Source organism: Diabrotica virgifera, chromosome 10 (genome assembly GCF_917563875.1).
Source record: "Diabrotica virgifera virgifera chromosome 10, PGI_DIABVI_V3a".
In the NCBI taxonomy this organism is placed as follows: domain Eukaryota; kingdom Metazoa; phylum Arthropoda; class Insecta; order Coleoptera; family Chrysomelidae; genus Diabrotica; species Diabrotica virgifera.
The window spans coordinates 118,915,167-118,937,019 of record NC_065452.1 but is presented as its reverse complement, the minus strand read 5'-3'; the positions used below and the strand labels follow the sequence as shown (position 1 = coordinate 118,937,019).

Here is a 21,853-nt window from a genome sequence, read left to right as displayed (position 1 = left end):
AATCGCTTCCCCTACCGAAAATGTCACCGCACGCCACTGGCTCAGACTAAACCATTCCCTTAGATTTCGTAACCAGGAGGTTCGTGTTCTTCCTAGGTCTCTTTTATCTTTTATTTTGACCGCTGTATTTCAATAAAACGCAGCAGATTATACAGGGTGTAACAAAAATACAGGTCATAAATTTAATCACATATTCTGGGACCAAAAATAGTTTGATTGAACCTAACTTACATTAGTACAAATGTGCATATAAAAAAAGTTACAACCCTTTGAAGTTACAAAATGAAAATCGATTTTTTCCAATATATCGAAAACTATTGGATATTTCTTATTGAAAATGGACATGTGGTATTCTTATGGCAGTAGCATCTTAAGAAAAAATTATAGTGAAATTTGGACACCCCATACAAATTTTATGGGGGTTTTGTTCCTTTAAACCCCCCAAACTTTTGTGTACGTTCCAATTAAATTATTATTGTAGTACCATTAGTTAAACACAATGTTTTTAAAACTTTTTTGGCTCTTAGTACTTTTACTCGAAAAATACTCGAAAAGTCAGTTTTGATCAAGATATTTTGAATATTTGTCAAATCCACCACATATTTGTATATGGTTAAGTACGATTATGGAGACTTGTGGCGTAATAATATGAAAATTTATGTATGATTTACATTTTTAGGTATATTTTAAACCATATTAAAAAGAAGCCATATCTCGATAAAAGCAGGTGCCTTCTCGAAAAAATACAAAGAGACAAAAAAGTTTTAAAAACACTGTGTTTAACTAATGGCACCGCAGTCATACTTTAATTGGAACGTACACAAACATTTGGGGGGTTTAAAAGAACAAAACCCCCATAAAATTTTTATGTAAACATATTAAAAAAAGCCTCAACTCGATAAAAACTGCCTTTCGAAAAAATACTAAGAGGCAAAAAAGTTTTAAGAATATTGAATTTAACTAATGGTACCACAATAATAATTTAATTGAGACGTACTCAAAATTTTGGGGAGGTTTAAGGGAACAAAACCCCCATAAAATTTTTATGGGGTGCACAAATTTCACTATAATTTTCTTTAAGATGTTCCTGCCATAATAATGCCACATGTCAATTTTCAATAAGAAATCTCTAATAGTTTTCGATATAGGTACCTATTCGAAAAAATCGATTTTCATTTTGTAACTTCAAAGGACTGTAACTTTTTTTATGTGCATATTTGTACTAAGTTAAGTTAGGTTCATTCGAACTATTTTTGGTCCCAGAATATCTGATTTAATTTATGACCTGTATTTTTGTTACACCCTGTATAACGAAGACCTCTTACTATATGACTGAAATATTCAAGCTTATCCGCCTCTTAATTGTCTGTATAATTTCTTCCCTCTTATTAACTCTATCGAGGACTCTATTGCTAATTTTGTCTACCCATTATATTCGTAGCATTCTTTGATAACACCAACGCTCAAATGCTTCCGATTTCTTAATCTCTAATTGCTTCAATGTCCAGGCCTCAGATGCGTAGAGCAAAGTTGTAAAAACGTAGCAGCGCAACAACCTTATCCTTAGACCCATTCTTAGGTCTTTAGGTACTACATAATAGATGTTTTATTTTCACAAATTTTGCCCTTGCTATTTCTATACCTACGGTTTTTAATCTCTGTGTTGACTAACCAATGTTCCTAGATATTTGTATTTATCTACCCTTCAGTGGCGGCCCGTGAGGTAGTGCCATAGAGCCATGGCACTACCTTGCTAACTATGCAGAAACATATTTTTTATCTTAAAAACATTTTAATGCCTGTTTATTTTTTTTGTGAATATTTCTCTTTATTTTTATAAATTATATCAAATCTGGCAACTGTGTAGCGCAATGCAAATCTACCGACTCTGGCCACCCACATCTGACCGGATAAAGGATGAAAATCATAAAAATCCCAGTGCCGAACGGCATAGTGGCTCGTGAGAAAAGAGAAAGATTGTATGAGCATCCTGTGTAAGTGACAGAGAGAGAGCGGTATTGCACTTTTAACATACGTTTAAATTGGAGTCTCCGTGCCAGGCTCGAAATCTCGAAAAGGAAGTTAGTGGATCTTAAGATACAATGTTTTAGATCTACATATTTCTAGTTTCTTTACGCGTTCGCTTGACGCTATTGTGTTTATTGTCTACTACTGTATTGTATATTTGTGTTTATACTCTACTATATTTTTTAATTTGTAATTATTAGTTAGTGCGTTGTGATCGTGGGTGTCGTAGGTATAAAAATAATATTTTGATTATTTTCTACGTTTAATTTATTTATTGACAATGAATCAAATTAGTATATTAAAAAACTCTTTTGGTGGTTTTTCGTTAGAAAAAAAACTACAAATTAAAGAACTCGGTCGGCCTTTACCCGATTTAAAAATTTAAAAACAAAGTGGAAATGGACAAGAACTTCGCTGTCGTAAGTTTAATAAAATTATTTATGATAAAAATAGCTGGTTGTGTGGTTGCGAACAAACTAATAAACTCTTCTGTTTTGTATGCGTTTTGTTTGGAGGTGACGAGACTTGGTAACAAAGGCACCGATGATCTTGTACATATATGGGAGAAATTGAAATCCCATGAATAATCTAAAGTGCACATGAATAACGTTTTTAGCTTTTCAATGCTTGTTAAGTTAAATATAAAAACCCAATTAAATTCAGCTTATCGTGATACTCTATTTATATTTTATATCCTTTTTGACCATATCGTAAAACCGCCACAAAAAATTTAGGCAGCTGCCCGGATTCTGGCACTACCTTCCTAAAGTTATACGAGCCGCCACTGCTACCCTTTCTATCTGGATATAATTAATATGGAGTGTCTCGTTGTATTTTCGATGTTTTGTAATAACCATGAATTTTGTTTTCTTTAAGTTCATTTTAATACCATATTATGGTATTTAAGTCCAGTTCTTTATTTATTCAAGTTCAATAGTTTCTGGTTATTCTACAGACAGTCAGGCCATATATTTTTCGTATTATTTTGTTCAAAATACCTTAACAAAAGTTTGTTTTGATATTGTCCAGGCTTCTGAGCCAAATGTTACAACTGGTCTAGTCAGTTTTGTATATTTAACTCTTGGGTGATCTGGACAGCATCTTTTACTACAGTATGTCTTGTAATTAGTAAAAAAATTAAAAAATGTGTGCCTGCAGTTCTCTGTTCATGTCGTTATCGTAAGTTATAGTGGCACCTAGATACTGGACTTCTTTGTCACTTTTAAAGTTGTATGTGTCCATAATTAAAGTTTACTCTATTCTATACCTACCTGCTGTGCAGTTTATATGTGCTCTATTCTATATCTACCTGAGGTGCAGTTAATATGTGCTATGCACATATTAGGTTTTTTCTTCACTGATGTTTAGTCTTTCGTTTTTTGGTAGTCTTCTATTTTTATAAACATATCCTGTATTTTCTATAATGTCGATATCATTGGCATACATCAAAATCATTTGGGATCCCTAGTCAGAAAACACGCAAACAAAGAAATATCGAGAAAAACGAAGATGACAAAATACAGGGTGTTTGGTAAAGAATGGGCCATAGCTTAACCTTAGATTCCTGAGGTTAAAATAGGTCGATTTAAGCTAACTTACCTTAGTACAAAAGTTGATACTAACCGAAATACAGGGTATCAAAATTAAACTTTTATTTTATTTATTTTTGAATATTTCCTGACAGGCATGGGACAGCAACACGAAATTTGGTAAGTGGTTCTGGTATTGTACAATCTACTAAATTATGTTAAACAAACGTTTCTGACTACTACCAGAGGCGTACGACGGGGGAACGTGAATGGTTGACCATTCCCAAATTCTACGTCACTGGCGGAATTGCTATTTTAGTGCAATTTTTTGATTCTCCAATATTTTCTATGTAAAAAACATACTCTTCATCGTAACGATAAAGCCATTAGTTTTCTAGATATTTGAAACTAAAAACGAAGGAGCATAATACATTAATCAAAATAAGTGTGTCTTTTCATTTTGAACTTCAAATATCTCGAAAACTAATGACTTTATCGTTACGAATGAAGAGTATTATTTGGATAGAAGGTATTGGAGAATCTAAAAATTATGCTAAAATAGCAGTTTCATCAGTGGTGTAGAATTTGGGAAGGGTCAACCATTCACTTTCCCCTGTCGTACGCCTCTGGTAGTAGCCAAAAACGATTATTTAACATAATTTAGTAGGGTGTACAGTGCCTACACTTTCTGCCAAGTATCACGTCACGGGTTCATGCGTCTATGCATTTGGTCCTGGATTCTGGGCGTCTAACCTCAGCATCTCCATTGATTTAGATACTTCCTGTCGGATGTGGCGTCGAAGCTGCTTCTTCCATCGTCGATACAGTAGCCATCCGACGATGATTATGGCCAGGCTGAACGATACAATTCCCAAAACTCCCGGGATTGATAGCTTCTCGTTTTCGCCGGTTTCAGCTGTCACACCTCCGCTGTTGCCTGCTTGGTTTATGAAGATCTGTTCCTCTTTTTCTTTATTCTGGTTGTTTCCCATCTTACGTGTAGAGCTGCATACCTCAATCTATATGCGAACCAGAAAACTCCATTCTTTAACTTAAGGCACGGGTCGCCATGTGATGTTGGGGGTTGCTGGACGAAGACACTCCCGAACAAACAAACTTAAACTTTCTACATATCTTTATTCTTACAAGGTTAAAGGTACAGTTACAACTACGTCGACCGACATTATAGTTAGGATAGGTCAAGGTGACCCATATCTCGGTAACTATATCCCCTGACCACGCGCCAGCAGAGTTCAGCGAACACACTCATACAACAATGAATGTCTCAGGTACTCGACCTTCCCACTTATATCTTATTATATTAAAAACAATGCCCATATGTATTACCATATATGGTTATGCTATACGTATTTCAATAATGACGTGTGCTGTGTTTGCAGTCTTGCGAATGAGTTGAATACTTTGAACTTTGCTACTATCGTAATAAATTATACAAATTGCAACTATAATATTGACCTTATTCTTATAACAAATAAATTAGGAAAATTCCGTGAGGGTTGTCGTGTACCATCACAACGGATATGTCAAATTATTTTAAAGTATTCTTTTTTTTTAATAATTTATTCTTTATTTAAAACTTTAAGAATTATGTGTGCCCGGTACTATAAAACTATTTGACATATCCTTATGATACTTGGCAGAAAGTGTAGGCACTGTAAACCCTACTAAATTATGTTAAATAATTGTTTGTGGTTAATACCAGAGGCGTACGACAGGGGAAAGTGAATGGTTGACCCTTCCCAAATTCTACGCCACTGATGAAACTTCTATTTTAGCATCATTTTTAGATTCTCCAATACTTTCTATGCAAATAATATACTCTTCATTCGTAACGATAAAGTCATTAGTTTTTGAGATATTTGAAGTTAAAAATGAAAAGGCACATTTATTTTGATTAATGTATTATGCTCCTTCGTTTTTAGCTTCAAATATCTCGAAAACTAATGGCTTTATCGTTACTGAAGAGTATGTTTTTTACATAGAAAGTATTGGAGAATCAAAAAATTGCACTAAAATAGAAATTCCGCCAGTGGCGTAGAATTTGGGAAGGTCAACCATTCACGTTACCCAGTCGTACGCCTCTGGTAGTAGCCAGAAACATTTGTTTAACATAATTTAGTAGGGTATACAGTACCAGCACCACTTACCAAATTTCGTGTTGTCCCATGCTTGTCAGGAAATATTCAAAAATAAATAAAATAAAAGTTTAACTTTGAGACCCTGTATTTCGGTTATCAACTTTTGTACTAAGGTAAGTTAGCTTAAATCGACCTATTTTAACCTCAGGAATATAAGGTTAGGCTATGGCCCATTCTTTACCAAACACCCTGTATAGGCCAACATTGGCATTTGCAGCATAAAACTATATGTTAAACAGAAGACACCAGAAAAGGATACAGGCAGCAGAGATGAAATACCTCAGAAAAACTATAGGTGCAAGAAGAACAGGCAAACTAAAAAAATGAAGAAATAAGAGGCAGACTTAAAATGAAATTGTTACTTGACACAATAAAGGATTAGCATGGGGCATGGTTCAGTCATATAACATGAATATAGAGTAACAGGCAAGTGAAAAGAGGGTGGGAAGCTAAACCAATAGGGAAAAACAGAAAAGGCAGACCAATAAAAGAGTGGAACAGGAACAGACAAAATGCATTATATTAAATCAGATAATAATTATAATCTTAAAACTTATTTGTTTAAAATTAATGTTCCAATGTATCCATGCATTTTCCTTCTACCTTCAATTTCCCATCTTGTAGTATCAAAATGATAATGTTATAATTATGAAAACATGTTTATTTCACTGTCTTTAATGTACATAAATACAAAATAATTTATTCTAAGTCTCATTTTACGCAGCATGTATTCATATAAAACATGAAACAATGTAACAACAGAAAAATTATAAAAAAAGATTTTTACAATGAACTAGGATGATAGAAATCATGAATGTTTGATGAAAACACCACTTTTCACTGTTTAATGGATCTTCTTGCTGGGCTTTCCCAATTTTTCATATTTGCTCTTACTGCTGTACCAAAGAACTAGGGGAATAACCAATGATGGTGTTGTCATGAGGGCGAAGGCCAACCAGTCCCAATAGTGAGATGAGAATTTCTTGTTGTATTCCCTGAAGGCAATGATTCCTCCTTCACCTGGTTCACTGCTCAAAGAACGTTTGATCTGAAACAAATAAAATAAAATCAATAAATTAAAAATAAACAGTTCTATCATAATAATTGAGGGGGTTAGAAGTAAAAGGGTTTAAGTGCACTTTTTTAAAATTCTACTCAAAGTACAGATTCGCATACTTAAATGGTATTAGGTGGTAAAACGATTCAAGTATATTTCGCCCTACAGTCGCCCTAATAGTAATAAACGGGTTTAAGTGCGCTTACTCAAGTAGTCAAAGATGGCGCCGGGCATACAGACGTGTGTCCAATGTGCTGATAATTTTATTGTAAATAATAAGTATATCGTTTGCGATTTGCGTATTAAACCATATCATTTGCATTGTGCTAAAGTGAAAGATCAAGTGTTAAAAATTAAACAAGATTGTGTTAATTTAAAGTGGTTTTGTGGCAATTGTTTTACGATAGCTGAAAATAGACTTAACAAAAACGAGTCTGAATATCAACTTAATGAAAAGAAAACAAAAGAAGTATTGGAAAAAACTTGTAAGTTAATTGATCTTATTGAAAATAATGGTACACTAACAAACTGTCAGCGTCAATGGAGCGATGTTGTAAAAACGAAAAAAACCGAACCACTTATTATAAAACCAAAAAATCAAAATCAAAATTGTTTAACAACAAAAACTGTATTAGCACAAAAATTTAGTCCAGTTGATATAAATGTGTCGGTTGAAAATGTTAAATCTTGTGCTAAAGGGTCGATTGCAATTCATTGTAATAATAAGGAGTCTTTGGATAATTTGAAAATTAATGCTGAAAAAGTTCTTGGAGCAGATTATGAGATAAAAATTGCAAGTATATCTAAACCTAAGATCAAGATCATAAATGTCCACGAAAAAGACATTGAAGATATTGACAGCTTTGTTGATAGTTTTAAAAAACAAAATTTGACTGACGGTATAGAAACTTACATTAAAATATTACGTAAATATAAATCGAAAACTAATAGCCGTAATGCACTTAATGTAATAGTGGAAATTTCAGCAGATATATTTAATTATCTAATTAATGAAAAGGAAAAAATACATATAGGATGGAATAGCTACAGATTTTTTGAACACGTAAATATTATTCGTTGTTTTCGGTGCTGGAAGTTTGGACATTTTGCAGATAAATGTACTTCACAGGATGTTTGTCCATTATGTGGAGGTCAACACAAAAAAGATGAGTGCGGAATTACTAACGATAATTTTACTTGTGTTAACTGTAAATATGCAAATGAAACTCTTAAACTTAAACATGTTAATTATAACCATAATGTATTTGATAGAAATTGTAGTAGTTATCAAAGACAGTTATTAAAAGCCAAAGAAAGAATAGGGTATAATATCTAGCCATCAAAGACGCCTTCAAATATTACACGCACAAATAAAAAGTGTACAGATAATCTTCTTCTTTCTTGTATTAATGCTGAAAGTTACTATAAACATTGCGATGAAATCAAACTTTATGTTCAGGTATATGACCCACACATTTTATGTTTAACGGAAACTTGTATCACTAGCGATTTTACAGATCCCTGAATATGTAATGGCGCGTTGTGATTCTAGTAGTCGTCATACAGGAGGAGTTCTAATTTATACGAAAGAATACATAAAAGTCAATAATATCAAAACATTTATTATTGACAAGAGTTTGTGGGTTTTGTCTTTGGATGTTGTAATTAATGGATCATATTATGGAATAGTGGGTATTTATAGATCGCCAAGTGGTAGTATAAGTGAATTCATTGATGTATTTTTTAAGTGGATGGATGATTATTATGAATCACATAGTAGTTGTAGTATAGTCATTGCTGGAGATTTCAACATACATTATGATAAAAATTGTCAGGGTAAAAGTAAATTGAAAGAATATATAGAAAATAATGGAATGCAGCAACTTGTAAATGAATATACAAGCATTTTTAAAGATTCAAAATCTATGATTGATCTTGTCATAAGTAATGACTATACGTTAACTGCTCATGTAGAAAAAAATAACATAATATCTGATCACTGTATTGTCCATGTGCTCAATAATAAAGTAACTAAAAGTGAAGTCATTGAAACAAAACAAATTCGTTCTAAAATAATATATGATAATATGGTAAACAGGTTGATTGAAAAAGATTGGGCATATTCTTCGGTAAACATCGATGAAGTTACTGATACTTTCATCAATAATATCGTAGATGTTTTGAATAGAGTGTCACCAGTTAAAACTGTGGAAGTTAAGAACTTTGGTAATAAATGGTTTGACAACACTTGTAAATTGGCAGTTAAGAATAAAAATCTTGCTTATAAAAGATTTTTGTTTACAAACGATTGCGTAGATTGGAATAACTATAAAATTGAAAGAAATAACTGTGTGTTAGAATTTTAAAACAAGTTAAAATTAGATTTTATGAGTCAAATATTGATAGGAATAGGGGTAATTCTAAACAAATGTGGAAACATCTCAAACAGTTAGTAGGAACTAATAAAACTATATCACAATAATTTCAAAGTCTTGAACATGAAGGTGTAACATATAGTGTAAATTTGGCAAACATATTAAATCAATATTATGTTGATAGTATTAAAGATATTATTGTAAGTTTTGACCAAAATAGTAATATTAATTTAAATTTGCAGACAGTTGTTTCATCTGATGTAAATTTTGAAACTTTTGAGAGCATATCAGTAAACCAACTATATGATATAATCAAATTACAATATAAAAAAAATAGTACGGATGAAGTAGGTCTTGATATTATCAAAAATCTATTTCATGTGTTAGGTTATCCTTTATTTAAATTTAATTAATATGAGTTTAGAGAAGGGCCTGGTGCCCAAGCAATTTAAAATATCAACTATAGTTCCTGTTCCAAAAGTTCCTAATACTGATAAACTTGATCAATTACGTCCAATAAATATGCTCCCATTTTGTGAAAAAGTTTTAGAAATTGTGGTGTACAATCAGCTGATTAAATTTATTACTTCAAATAATATCCTGTATAATTACCAGTCTGGATTTAGAAATTCTCATTCATGTGAGACAGCATTACAGTTAGTTGTCTCAGATATGAAAAGTATTTTAGATACGACAGGGGTCGGTATATGCGCAGTTTTTATAGATCTCAAAAGAGCATTTGAAACAATAGATCGTCATATATACTTCTTTTGAAATTAAAGAAATATGGTTTTAACGGGACAGTTTTTAATTGGCTGGAAAATTATCTGTCAAATAGGTACCAAAGGACTAAATTAAATAGTGAAATGTCAAATCCACAGTTAAATGATATTGGTGTGCCGCAAGGCAGTGTACTTGGACCTCTACTTTTCATATTATACATTAATGATTTGGGAAACGTATTAAGCAAATGTAAAATTCATCTTTTTGCTGATGACACATTAATATATTTTTATGGGGAAGATTTTGTTGATGTAGTGGACACGATGAATCGTGAATTGCATTTATTAACTGAAAGATTTAAGTTAAACAAATTGAAAGTCAATGAGTTAAAATCCAAATACATGTTTATTGGTAATAATACTCTTTTCGGGAAATTCTTAAGCTTGGATGTTCACATTAAATTAAATAATGAAAAAATTGAAATGGTTCAGGAAATAAAGTATTTGGGATTCATATTGGATAGGGAACTAACTTTTAGTAAACATGTTGATTACATTTGCAGAAAGATAGGGAAAAAATAGGTTTTTTTCGAAGAGTATCACCATTTTTGACATTTCAAACTAAATTAACAATTTATAATTCGTTAATATTATTACCTCACTTTTTATATTGTTGTTCATTGATTTATACAGGATGTTCTAATTATGACAGGCTTCAAATTCTCCAAAATAAGGCTATGCGAGTAATATTGAGATGCAATCGATATACTCGAATTCAAGATATGCTGAAAACTTTAAATTGGTTAAAAGTTGAACATTTTATGTATGTCCAATCTATGACATTCTTATTTAAGATGGTAAACCATTTATTGCCTGAGTATTTGAACAGTCAGTTGGTCCCGATAGCAAATGTACAGTTCAATAATATACCTTATCACATTAAAAATAGCCATAATGCAACTATCTTTAAGAGATTATTAGTCCATTATATTAAAACTAAGACCTAGAAACCAATTGGCAATGTTTGTTGTACTTCCAGTGTTTTTATTTTTATTTTATTTTTTCTATTTTTATTTATATATTGAATGTTTCTGATTAATTTAATTTGACAATGCTTATTTCTTTCTTTATTTGTTTAGTCTCATGTTTTTAATTTAATTTTTGTAATACTTTATGATAATTATACAGCGCTCCTTGCCTTGTCAATTCTTATGTAATTTGTACAGGTGTGGAGTGCAATGTTTTTGTTTTGTGTATTATCTATTATGATAAATAAATAAATATCTATACCATTTTACCACTTAGTATTCTGTAATGTGTACACACATGTTAATACAGGATTAATTTCAAGTAAATAAATAATAGATTTGTGACCAATTTTGAAGACTAATTAACTATTATGCAGCATGCTAGTTGTAGTTACACTCGGGATAACAGCTAGGACAAAAATGATTAGTAATACGTAGTAAATATCTGCACTTGAACCGTTTTACCAGTAACATTTATCAACACCATGTACCGATTCAAGTACATTTTTTTAATAATTGAAAAAAGGAAGGATGTAGTAGGAGTAGTAATATATACCCTTATATTTTTATCATTGTATATTACAACGTACACTAGATATATTTTAGTTTAATGACTCCTAGAATTTATAAAACTCAAACAACTTTGAAGCTGATTATCTCAGAACTATCAAAACTGCACTTAAACTCTTTTACGTCTGGCCCCCTCAATTATTATTGACCATCATTTGAAATCATTTTGTAGAAAAAGGGTGCTTGATGATGAAAATGATGTAAAATGGTATTGCTCGAAAAGTATATAAAATGCTAAGATAAAGTAATCTTGGATACTGAGGCAGCCATAGCTTAGTGGCTAGGTATAGGCTTACTGTAACAACCCAGACACTTAAGCTTTTCAGTAGATGTTGTAGGTCTTCTAGGTTAATTTTATTTATTACAGTGTCATCTGCATACTTCTTCTCTTTTTCAAGACCCATTTCCACGACAGGGATAGGCAATCATCACAGCTATTCGGACTTTAGAGACTACTGCTCTGAAAAGTTCATTTGATGTACATGTACATTGATAACATTCTCTCAGGCAGCTATGATATTCTGTGTCTCCCTATGATTCTCTTTTCTTGGATCTTTCCTTACATTATTAGTTGGAGCAATTTTTATCTCCCCCCACATGTAATATATCAAGATATTCCAATTTTCTTGTTTTGATTGTATCTAAAATTTCCATTTATTTATTCACCTATCTCAGATCCTCTTTGTAACATGTTCTGTCCACAATTCTGTCTGATATTTTCAGAATTCTTCTATAGACTCACAACTTGAATGATGTCTCTCTGGAGGCTTCAATTCTTGTATCTCCTGCATTTCATTTTTTTTTTGTCTTAGTGTTAGTTTAACTTGATCCTAATTTCTCGGATAAATCTATTGCTAATAGTCTGTGCTTGCCCTTATTGACGTTTTTACCCATTCTAATTACTTCTCTTACATAAACCAATACCTGTAGTTAAGTTATTTTATAATTTATAAATTAACACGTTAAACGCCATGGCAATCCCTAGAGACTGATGTAGGAAGTTCCCCATATGCCATGGAGGTCCCTAGGGACCGCTGTGTATTGATGAAACTGCTATGAAGAAATGTCTTGGCTCAGGAGTATTTTTTCAATATTGTGTCTCGCGCTTAACATGTTAATATGAATCTTTTGATAAATAGTTTTGGTAACAGCATTTTTCTAAAGGTGGTTATGATTTGTATGTACAATTGAATCTGTCATCATGAAAAGGGGTCATCCCCACTTTTTAACATGTCCACTTTCTGTTGAATTTTTACATGTAGACACGTCTATTTCATATGAAAACAGGTTAACTTTCAATAATGTACTTACAATGATAATATTGAAAGTTAACCTGTTTTCATAATATGGAATAGACATGTCTACATGTATGAAATAAAGATTCTACAGAAAGTGGACTTGTCAAAAAGTGGAGACCCCTTTTCATAACGGCCGATGCAACATTATTAGTATTGCTGTGACAATCAACAGTTATATATTGTACATATTGCTTTAGTAATTTTCCTTTTTAAAAAACATAGAATAGACTCTAAAAATATGAAATTATTCTAACCAATATGATTAGAACTTAATGTAACAAAATTTGCTTTTTACTAGAAGAAAGAATTTATTATAAAAGATTTACTCAACTCCAATTGAGGCTATAAGAGCAACAGTAGCCTAAGCCCAAAAACGAAGTTTTGAGATAAAGGCAATATTTGCATTCGTATTTCCATTATGTGTGTGGGACGGCACTACAAATTATGTAGGCCCATCTAGCCAAATATAGAGGTAGGTTGTGTAGGCCCCTGTTAATCCGAAGTTTTAATGTTGCTGCTTTTATTGATATATTAATCTAAAAATGCTCAATTTGTGGCCTTAGGCACTGTTGCTCTGAGGGCCTCAATTATCTGACAGTAAATAAATTTTGAGTCGATTTTCTATGGCAGTTTTTGAAAAAAAAGGTGTAAAATATGTGTCATAAAGGAACTTGGGCAAATCAAGCAGTGTAATAGGCGAGCACTTTACCCCTATAAGACACTTAGAAACGTAATATACCAATCAATTTGTTTGCATTTCTAATGTGCCAAACCTTTATTAGTTGATTGCATATATTTTTCTATATCTGGACCTTGGAGGTAAACTACACTATGTCGACATGGTGTTGTTTTGAATAAGTTTCTTTAATCAATTTATTTTATTAGGTAGATTATACAAATTGGTTATATAATATCATTAAAATATGGTCATATTGTCTTTCAACCATTTATGGGATATATCAGATTTTTATTAACATCCTAAGTGTTCTAAACTTTGTTGCAAACACATGCTAAACACAGTTGCTCGAAATGACGTAGTGTAGTTTACCTCCGAGATCGAGATATTAAAATATATTATGTTTTTTTTATTTTTTTTTTCTGAGTGGGCCGCCAATTGCTATTAACACATTCATGGACACGCTGTCATTGTATACATGTATTCTTATGGAGTAAATGAATTCATATGCAGTCATGACCGTGAATGTGACAAATAATTTATTAAAGAAAACAATTTCACAGAATCCTATTGTAATTTTTAGGCATATCTCATCAAAACACTTTTTCTCTCTTGGTAATTTTTCAAAAATACTTTTTTTAAGTTACTTGTAATTTTTGTTGAAAAAATGTATTGTGATTTTTTTCCAAAAAACTACTAAATGAATTGTTTATTTATTTATTCATTTATTTACGGGCAAGCCCAATTCAGAAAATACTATTACAAAAAAAATATTAAGTACAAAGACAAAAGCAAAAACATAAACAGTGTCAACACAAAGAACAAATATTACAATATCTATTGGATAACAAAGCTAATAAGTTAAAGGAAAAAAAAAGAACATTATGATATAAAAAACAAATAAAGTTTAAGCTTAAAAATTGGTGATAGAAATTATATCATTAACATTGTATGTTCAACAAATGGTTTTTAAATCTATCCAAGGAATTGCAGAATTGGTTAATTCTAAAAAAGCTTTATTATCTTTAAACCTTGAAACCAGGTACAGTGGAACCTTGATAAGTTGGAATAATCAGGACCACGGCCAATCCGGGTTGTCAAAAATCTGGGTTAGCCGGAGAATATGGTAAAAATTAATAAAATACTGTATACTTACAGGTAAACTCCACTATAACTGCGAAAACAGGAAATACATAATATGGACAATACATCTAAAATACGTACAGTTGTATACAGTATTGTTTATTTCTCTCAGTCAAAAATGTTTGTTTGTTTGTCAAAGAATGTTTGTTTTGTCTGATGAAAATCAGTCCGGGTTAGCAGGACTTCCAGGTTATCGGAAGCCGACTAGTCGGGGTTCCACTGTACAAGTAAAAATATTTTGACAAGGATAAACGTTTCTATTTAACTAAAAACATTAACCCAAATATTTTGAATATTCTTTTTAAGCAGTCCGCTAAGTGTGTATTTAAAACTATGTTTTTAGCAAGATAGAAACCATTTATCCTTATCAAAGTATGATTTCAGAAATGGTGACTACTTTTCAATAAATAATTATTTAGCAAGTGTAAATTGGGAGGGACTGTTTCTTAGTGGTACAGCTGATAGTATGGTGGTCATTTTTTATGATATAATTTACTCATTGATAGAACACTTTGTTCCACTTAAGAAATATAAGATCTCTACCTTTCCCTCTTGGTTCTCCTCAAAGCTGCGTAACCTAATTGTATGTAAAAAACAGGCCCACAAACAATATAAAATTAGTAATAGGCAAGATGATTATGACCGTTTCGTGGCATTAAGAAATCAGTGTGAAATTTTAAGAGCAGACTGTCAGAAACAGTATTTAGATAGGATACAAAAGAACATTTCCGATAATCCAAAATATTTTTGGTCTTACATTAAAAGCAAAAGAAATGGGTATAACATACCAACTGCAATGGTCTATAATGACAGGGTTGGCTTGAATGTCAAGGACTCTGCCAATATGTTTGCAGAATATTTCTCATCTGTCTACTCAGATGACCAACAAGATACTTTACCTTTTTTTAGTTTTGAAAGTTCGATTTGTTTGAGTTCCATAATACTTACAGCAACTGAGGTCTATGATACTATTGCAAGTTGTAAAAACCGATTATATGCAGGCCGGATGGAATCCCAGCCTATTTTCTGAAAAAATGTATATGTGTACTTACAAAACCAATTTTGTTTATTTTTAACAGATCACTTGGTACTGGTAGCTTTCCCAGTCTCTGGAAGAAGAGCTTTTTAAAGCCGATTTTTAAATCAGGTGCAAACAACGACATATCAAACTATCGAGCTGTCTGTAATCAGTCAGAGCTGCCAAAGTTGCTTGATTGTTTGGTTAGTAAGAAACTGACATGGTGTTTTAGAGGCATTTTTAATCCTGAACAATTTGGCTTTATGAAAGGGAGGTCAACAGATGCCAGCCTAGTTTTGTATGTCAATCATATATATAACAGCTTTGAAGAGGGATTCCAGGTTGACTCGATCTATACTGACTTTTCTAAAGCATTTGATCGGGTTAACCATGGGGTCCTATTACAAAAACTAAGAGCTTTGGGTATTGTGGATCCCCTTCTTCAGTGGATTTCAGAATTTATTAGCGGCCGTACGCAGGCAGTTAACTTAGGAAGTGTTACTTCGATTGAAATAACAGTTCCATCAGGTGTGCCGCAAGGCTCTCATTGTGGCCCTGTTTTGTTTTGCTTGTTTCTGGTTGATTTAGTAGAAAAAATTAAAAATTGTAGTGTTCTTATGTTTGCTGACGATGTAAAACTGTTTAGAAAAATTCAATCCTGGGATGATGCTGTTATAGAATAGAATAGAATAGAATACTTTATTGGTATAGCTTTACAGCTGCCATCATAAAGATGGATATACACGTCAGATATACAACACAATATAGTCACAGACACATAATCAAATACCTATACATACACTTAAATTTTAGATTTAACATAATGTACATTGATAAATATGAAAATTATTAATATTAGACAGAACTCATAACAGCAATCTAGTTGCTAAGTATTCTTCTACACTGTAGAATGCATGTTTACATAGTATACTTTTCACAACTCTTTTGAATTTCACCGGATGCAAAGATCTAACTTCATTTGGAAGATGATTATATAGCCTGACCCCCACATAATCTGTGGACTTCTCAAATTTGGATAGTTTGTGACCAACAGTAACAAACTGATTGGCATTCCTAGTTGAGTATGCATGTAAATCAGAATTTCTCTTGAATGAATGTAAATTATGCTTAATATACAATATGGATTTCAAGACATATATGGAAGGCAACGGTAAGATATTGTTATTAATGAAAACTTGCTTACAAGTATGCCCAAAAGGAATATTGAAGATAAGTCTAATAATTCTCTTCTGTTTAATAAACACTGTGTCTGATTTTGTGGAATTACCCCATAACGTAACATTATAAGTAAGGTGACAATAAACCAAAGAATAATATACATTAATGAGAGTTTTAATACTGAGTGTTCTCTTCAACTGTACTAAAGCATAGAATGAACAATTTAGTTTCTTATTAACATATTCAACGTGAACATCCCAACTCATAAACTGGTCCAAGAATACACCTAAAAATTTTATGTTTGGAATATTTACAATTTCAGGAATAGACACAACTGGCATATTTCGTTTGCATCTAAAATGTATATACGATGTTTTATCAATATTCAGTTGTAGCAAGTTTTGTGTACACCATGTTTGGAATAATCTGATAACCCTTGACACTCTATTTTGAAGCTCTACGTATGTATGTGCTGATACAATCACAGATGAGTCATCTGCGTACATTACAATGTGGTCATGAGTAATATGATCGGGTAGGTCATTGACAAAAATAAGAAATAGCAGTGGTCCCAACACAGATCCCTGCGGCACTCCTACATCTACACTGAAGATGTCTGACCTTTCCTTGTTTAATTCAACATAGAATTTCCTCTCCAGAAGATATGAGTTCAATAAATTTAACATGTTACCTCTTATTCCGTGGACATACAATTTGTTAAGGACAAATTCAAATTTAAGACTGTCGAATGCTCTGGAAAGATCAAAGAAGATACCCACTACAAGAAGACCATCATCAAGATGCCTATAGACAGATTCCATAAATACTTCAGTAGCCCCCTCTGTTGATCTTCCGGATCGAAAGCCATGCTGTTCTGAACACAGTGCATTATTTTTGTCCAAAAACTGTATGATCCTAGTGTAGTAAGCTCGTTCAAAAATTTTTGAAATTACATTTAACAAAGAAATAGGTCTATAATTATCAATACAAGTGTGATCGGATTTTTTATATACTGGAACAATTTTACTTAATTTTAGGTTTTCAGGAAATTCACCTGTGTTGTATACTAGGTTAATTAAATATGCCAGCGGTTCTGATATAACATCCTTGATGTGTTTGATCATTCTTGTGTTTAATTCATCATTTCCAAAAGAATGTTTATTTTTAAGACCACAAATAATATCAAGAACTTCATCAGATGTTACTGGAAAATAAACAAAACTGTCTATAGTCCACCTATGTGATAAAGTACAGTTTTGAGGGTTATTGTCAAGCCTATTTTTTAGTGCATTATTTTTGTCATTGAAATGGCATGCAAAATATTGAGCTAAATTTTTATCATCTGATATTAGTTTGTCTTCAATTTTGAGTTTAATTTTATTAGTACTTTGCTTTCTCCCTATAGTTTTATTTACTATACTCCACATAGTTTTTTGTTTATTATTACTACTTATAATTTGAAGATAATTGAATTCCCTTTTCTTTTCAGCAATAAGATTATTGTATTCCTTCTTGGTAGCTTTATACTCATTCCAGATGTTACTATTATTAGAGTTTTTAGCTTCATTAAATAGGTTTTTTAATTGTTTACTCCTAGCATATATGTCATGATCAACCCAACCTTTACTTTTATGCACGTCCTTACCTATTTTACTTTTAAGGGGACAGTTTGAAGTAATAGCAAAGTTTAAAGTATCCATAAATTCGATAAAAGCGTTATTAATATTACTTTCATTGTATACCTCGTAAAAACCAATCCTCATTAAGTCTTGTTTTAGGATGTCTAAATTATTATCATTTAAACACCTAAAACACTGCTGTTTTATATTAGATTCCATCCTATCCTGATTACGACCTACAACAATGTCAAAAACAATGGCAAGATGGTCACCCATATTGGGTTGATTGACTTGACAAGTATGATTCATAGTGATATTATTAGTAGCAATGTAGTCAATTTTTGTTTTTGTTACTTTATTGTTATTCATGAAAATACGTGTTGGTATATTTGGGATATTAAGAGACAAACCAAACGATTGAAAAAGATCATCTAATCGAAGTTTTTCATTGCTCTGAATTAAGTAGTTGATATTAAAGTCTCCACAGAGATAAATTTTATCAACACGGTTGTGAAAATGACCTAAAATATTAAAACAATTATTTATAAAAGAATCTAGATTGCTGTTAGGCGTTCTGTACACATTAATGACTAGAAATTTACAGTTACTGATTAAAATAGTCACAGCACAACATTCAAAGCTTTCTTCCTCAGAGAATTTACGACAATCAACGACTGAGACTGCATACTTGTCTGTCCCAGATTTAGATAAAATAAGAGTTCCACCATGTATTTTATTTTTTCTAGTAAAATGGGTTACTAAAGTGTACCCTGGGATATAAATAAGATTAATATTATCCTCATTACACCAGTGCTCCTGAATACATAGAATGTCAGGTTTTTCAGCATTAGAAAAAAGCTCAAGATTTAAAAGTTTGTTTGTTAAACATTGTACATTAACCGAGATTAACTTCAATTTAAAGTCATTTACTATACGTGAAATAGTTGTATTGCTTGAGGACCCACCTAATGCGACAGCGTCCTCCTCATCCTGAAAAACGAGACTAATGCTCCGCTGGGCCAGATTTCTCGCTTCCATGCATTCTTAATTAAGTCTCGTCTAATGGTCACTTTCATGGATGCATATATGTCAGGTTTTTTGGACTGATGGATTTCGCATTTTACGCCATCTAAATGATTTTCCAGGAACTTTTCTAATTGCTCCGGTTTTGTGTCAGGCTTTAGGCGAGTATACTACAGGAAGATCTTAAATCTTTTTATGATTGGTGCAGTTTACACAGAATGTCACTTAATATAAACAAATGTCATAAAATGACATTCTCGAGGAAAAGAAATCCAATTAAATTTGTTTATTATATTAATAACTTGTCATTAGCCTCTAAAAATGAAGTATCAGATTTGGGAATCTGGTTAGACACCAAACTGTCATTCTCATGCCACATCAATCAAGTAACAAACAGGGCGATGAAAGTACTGGGATTTATCCAACGCACATCTGTAGACCTGTCTTTGTTCACATTTAGAAAACTTTATTGTGGTCTCGTTAGGCCCATGCTAGAGTTTGGATCAGTTGTATGGTCCCCATCATACAATTGTTACATTGAACATATTGAAAGAGTCCAAAATAAGTTTTTGAGGGTAGCAGCTTATAAGAGTGGATACAGGAGAGAGGAATATGACTATCAGTGGGTAAGAGATAGTCTAAATTTACCAACACTTGAGTCAAGGAGGACATTGTTAGATTTATGCTTCCTACACAAAGTTATTAATGCTTTCATAGATTGTCCTCAATTGATATCACTTTTTAGTCTTAAAGTTCCTAGTAGAAGCAACAGACAATCAGAAATCTTTTCAGTGCCATTTCACCACACTAATTTTGGTATAAATGAACCGACTACACGATTGGTTCAGAGTGCTAATAGCCTGCCAAGACAAATGGATATTTTTGACTCCAAAATTGGTTTGTTCAAAAAACAACTAAGGGGTATCTTACAATAAGTTTGTTGTAGTTCTGTATTGTTCTTACAATATGTTTGTTTGTATTATTCTGATGTGTTTATTATTTTAATAATTTATTATTGTTGAGGTGTAACTTGTAAAAGTCTTGTTGTGTGTAAAACTTGTAAATGGATGCCGTAAATAAATAAATAAATAAATAAATAAAGTATTTTTGCTTGTACTTGAAAGTTTAAAAATTATAAAGCTTTTTGTAGAATTACTACAATTCATTTAGTAGCTTTGGAGAAAAAAATCCAAGATATAACTAAGGCACTTTTCAACAAAGAATTGTAAATAACTCTTGACAGTATTTACCTATTTACTACTCTATTTCGGTTTATAATGACGAAAAGGAAGCATTTTTCGAAAAATTGCCAAGAGAAAAAGTGTATTTCAATGGGATCGTAATGGACTAAAAAAAATTGATTCTGAAGCTATTCAATAAAATTGCTTTTTTATGTTATTTGTTAATAACAATTGCAGGCCCACTTGAAAAAATTTAATAACATATTGAAAATATGTATTTATTTAGAATTGAATAAAAAAGGTTTGGTGCTTTAGTAATACAAAAAATATTTAGTTCGTTTATGCTCTACTTGTAGGGTTAAACTGCGTTTAGCTATAAAGTCAATAATAGTTCTCCAAATGTTATAAATTCAGCTTTTTGCCAAGCTTTTTTCTAAACCAACAGGTAAACATAAATGAGTGGATTTACCAAAATTTTACGAAAATACTTACTTTGACAGATGCATCATCAGATGCCTTGTAGGATACTTCTGCACTGGTGAAGTTGAAATATCCATACCTCAAAGGCCTGACAACAACAACATGGGTAACATTGGATTGAGGTGGAATTCTTTCGAATTTGGACTGCAAGTGACCTCCAACAACTTCAAAGGCTTCATGATGGAAACCATTATCTACAAGTTGGACATTAACAGCTGCTGAAGTTCCTACATTGAAGATGGTGTATTTAACTTCAATATCTTTAGTTTCTACTAAATATCTGTTTAAGATTTGCTTTGATACTAGTAGTCTTGGACCTGTATCATCTTCTGATTCGCAATGGGCAAAGGAAAATAGAGCAAGAACTAAGAATAACAATCCAGATTTCATTCTGAAAGACAAAAACTAAAATGATAATTTATTCCCTAAATTTAAATTAAATTAGATTAAAGAAGTTATTATTTAAGTAATAGATGTTACTTACTTGTTGGTTTAATTTATCACAACTACTAAATATCACTTATTTCCACTAACAGTAGGTTTCCTTCTGTTAGATCATTCCAACCTAACCAGAACCAGAAATTGAGTGAAAGATCCCAAGTTTCTCGTTTGTGGCACGCCACGAAATCGCCACGTTTCTGAACTGTCAAAATGTTGGCTCTTTTAGTTCAAGAAATCGCCACCATGTGGCGTGTAACCAGTGATTTCCTTAAAATTGATTTTAAAATCAATAGATAAACACAGAGAACAAAGGTAAAAATTCCTGTA

General features: G+C 31.9%; 1 protein-coding gene across 2 annotated transcripts; it reads right to left on the bottom strand.

The window, feature by feature from the left end:
• Positions 1-6,356: 6,356 nt before the first annotated feature.
• Positions 6,357-21,847, bottom strand: LOC114330787 (translocon-associated protein subunit beta). Of its 2 annotated transcripts, none has more exons than XM_028280193.2 (3): positions 21,570-21,847; positions 21,098-21,476; positions 6,357-6,764 (listed from the first exon to the last, which is right to left on the bottom strand). In XM_028280193.2, the coding sequence occupies exons 2-3, from the start codon at positions 21,473-21,475 to the stop codon at positions 6,561-6,563; spliced, it is 582 nt and encodes a 193-aa protein (XP_028135994.1). In that variant the 5' UTR covers position 21,476; positions 21,570-21,847; the 3' UTR covers positions 6,357-6,560. The 2 variants fall into 2 exon arrangements, with proteins under 2 accessions (XP_028135994.1, XP_028135995.1); XM_028280194.2 differs by having other exon boundaries at positions 21,098-21,490; positions 21,570-21,708.
• Positions 21,848-21,853: the final 6 nt, after the last annotated feature.

Bases quoted from the DNA above. Each gene is read 5' to 3' on its own strand.
- LOC114330787 (XM_028280193.2), bottom strand. From the start codon at position 21,475: ATGAAATCTGGATTGTTATTCTTAGTTCTTGCTCTATTTTCCTTTGCC. The intron at 6,765-21,097 runs GTAAGTATTTTC...TATTTGTTTCAG, and splicing joins CTGATGATGCATCTGTCAAA to ATCAAACGTTCTTTGAGCAG.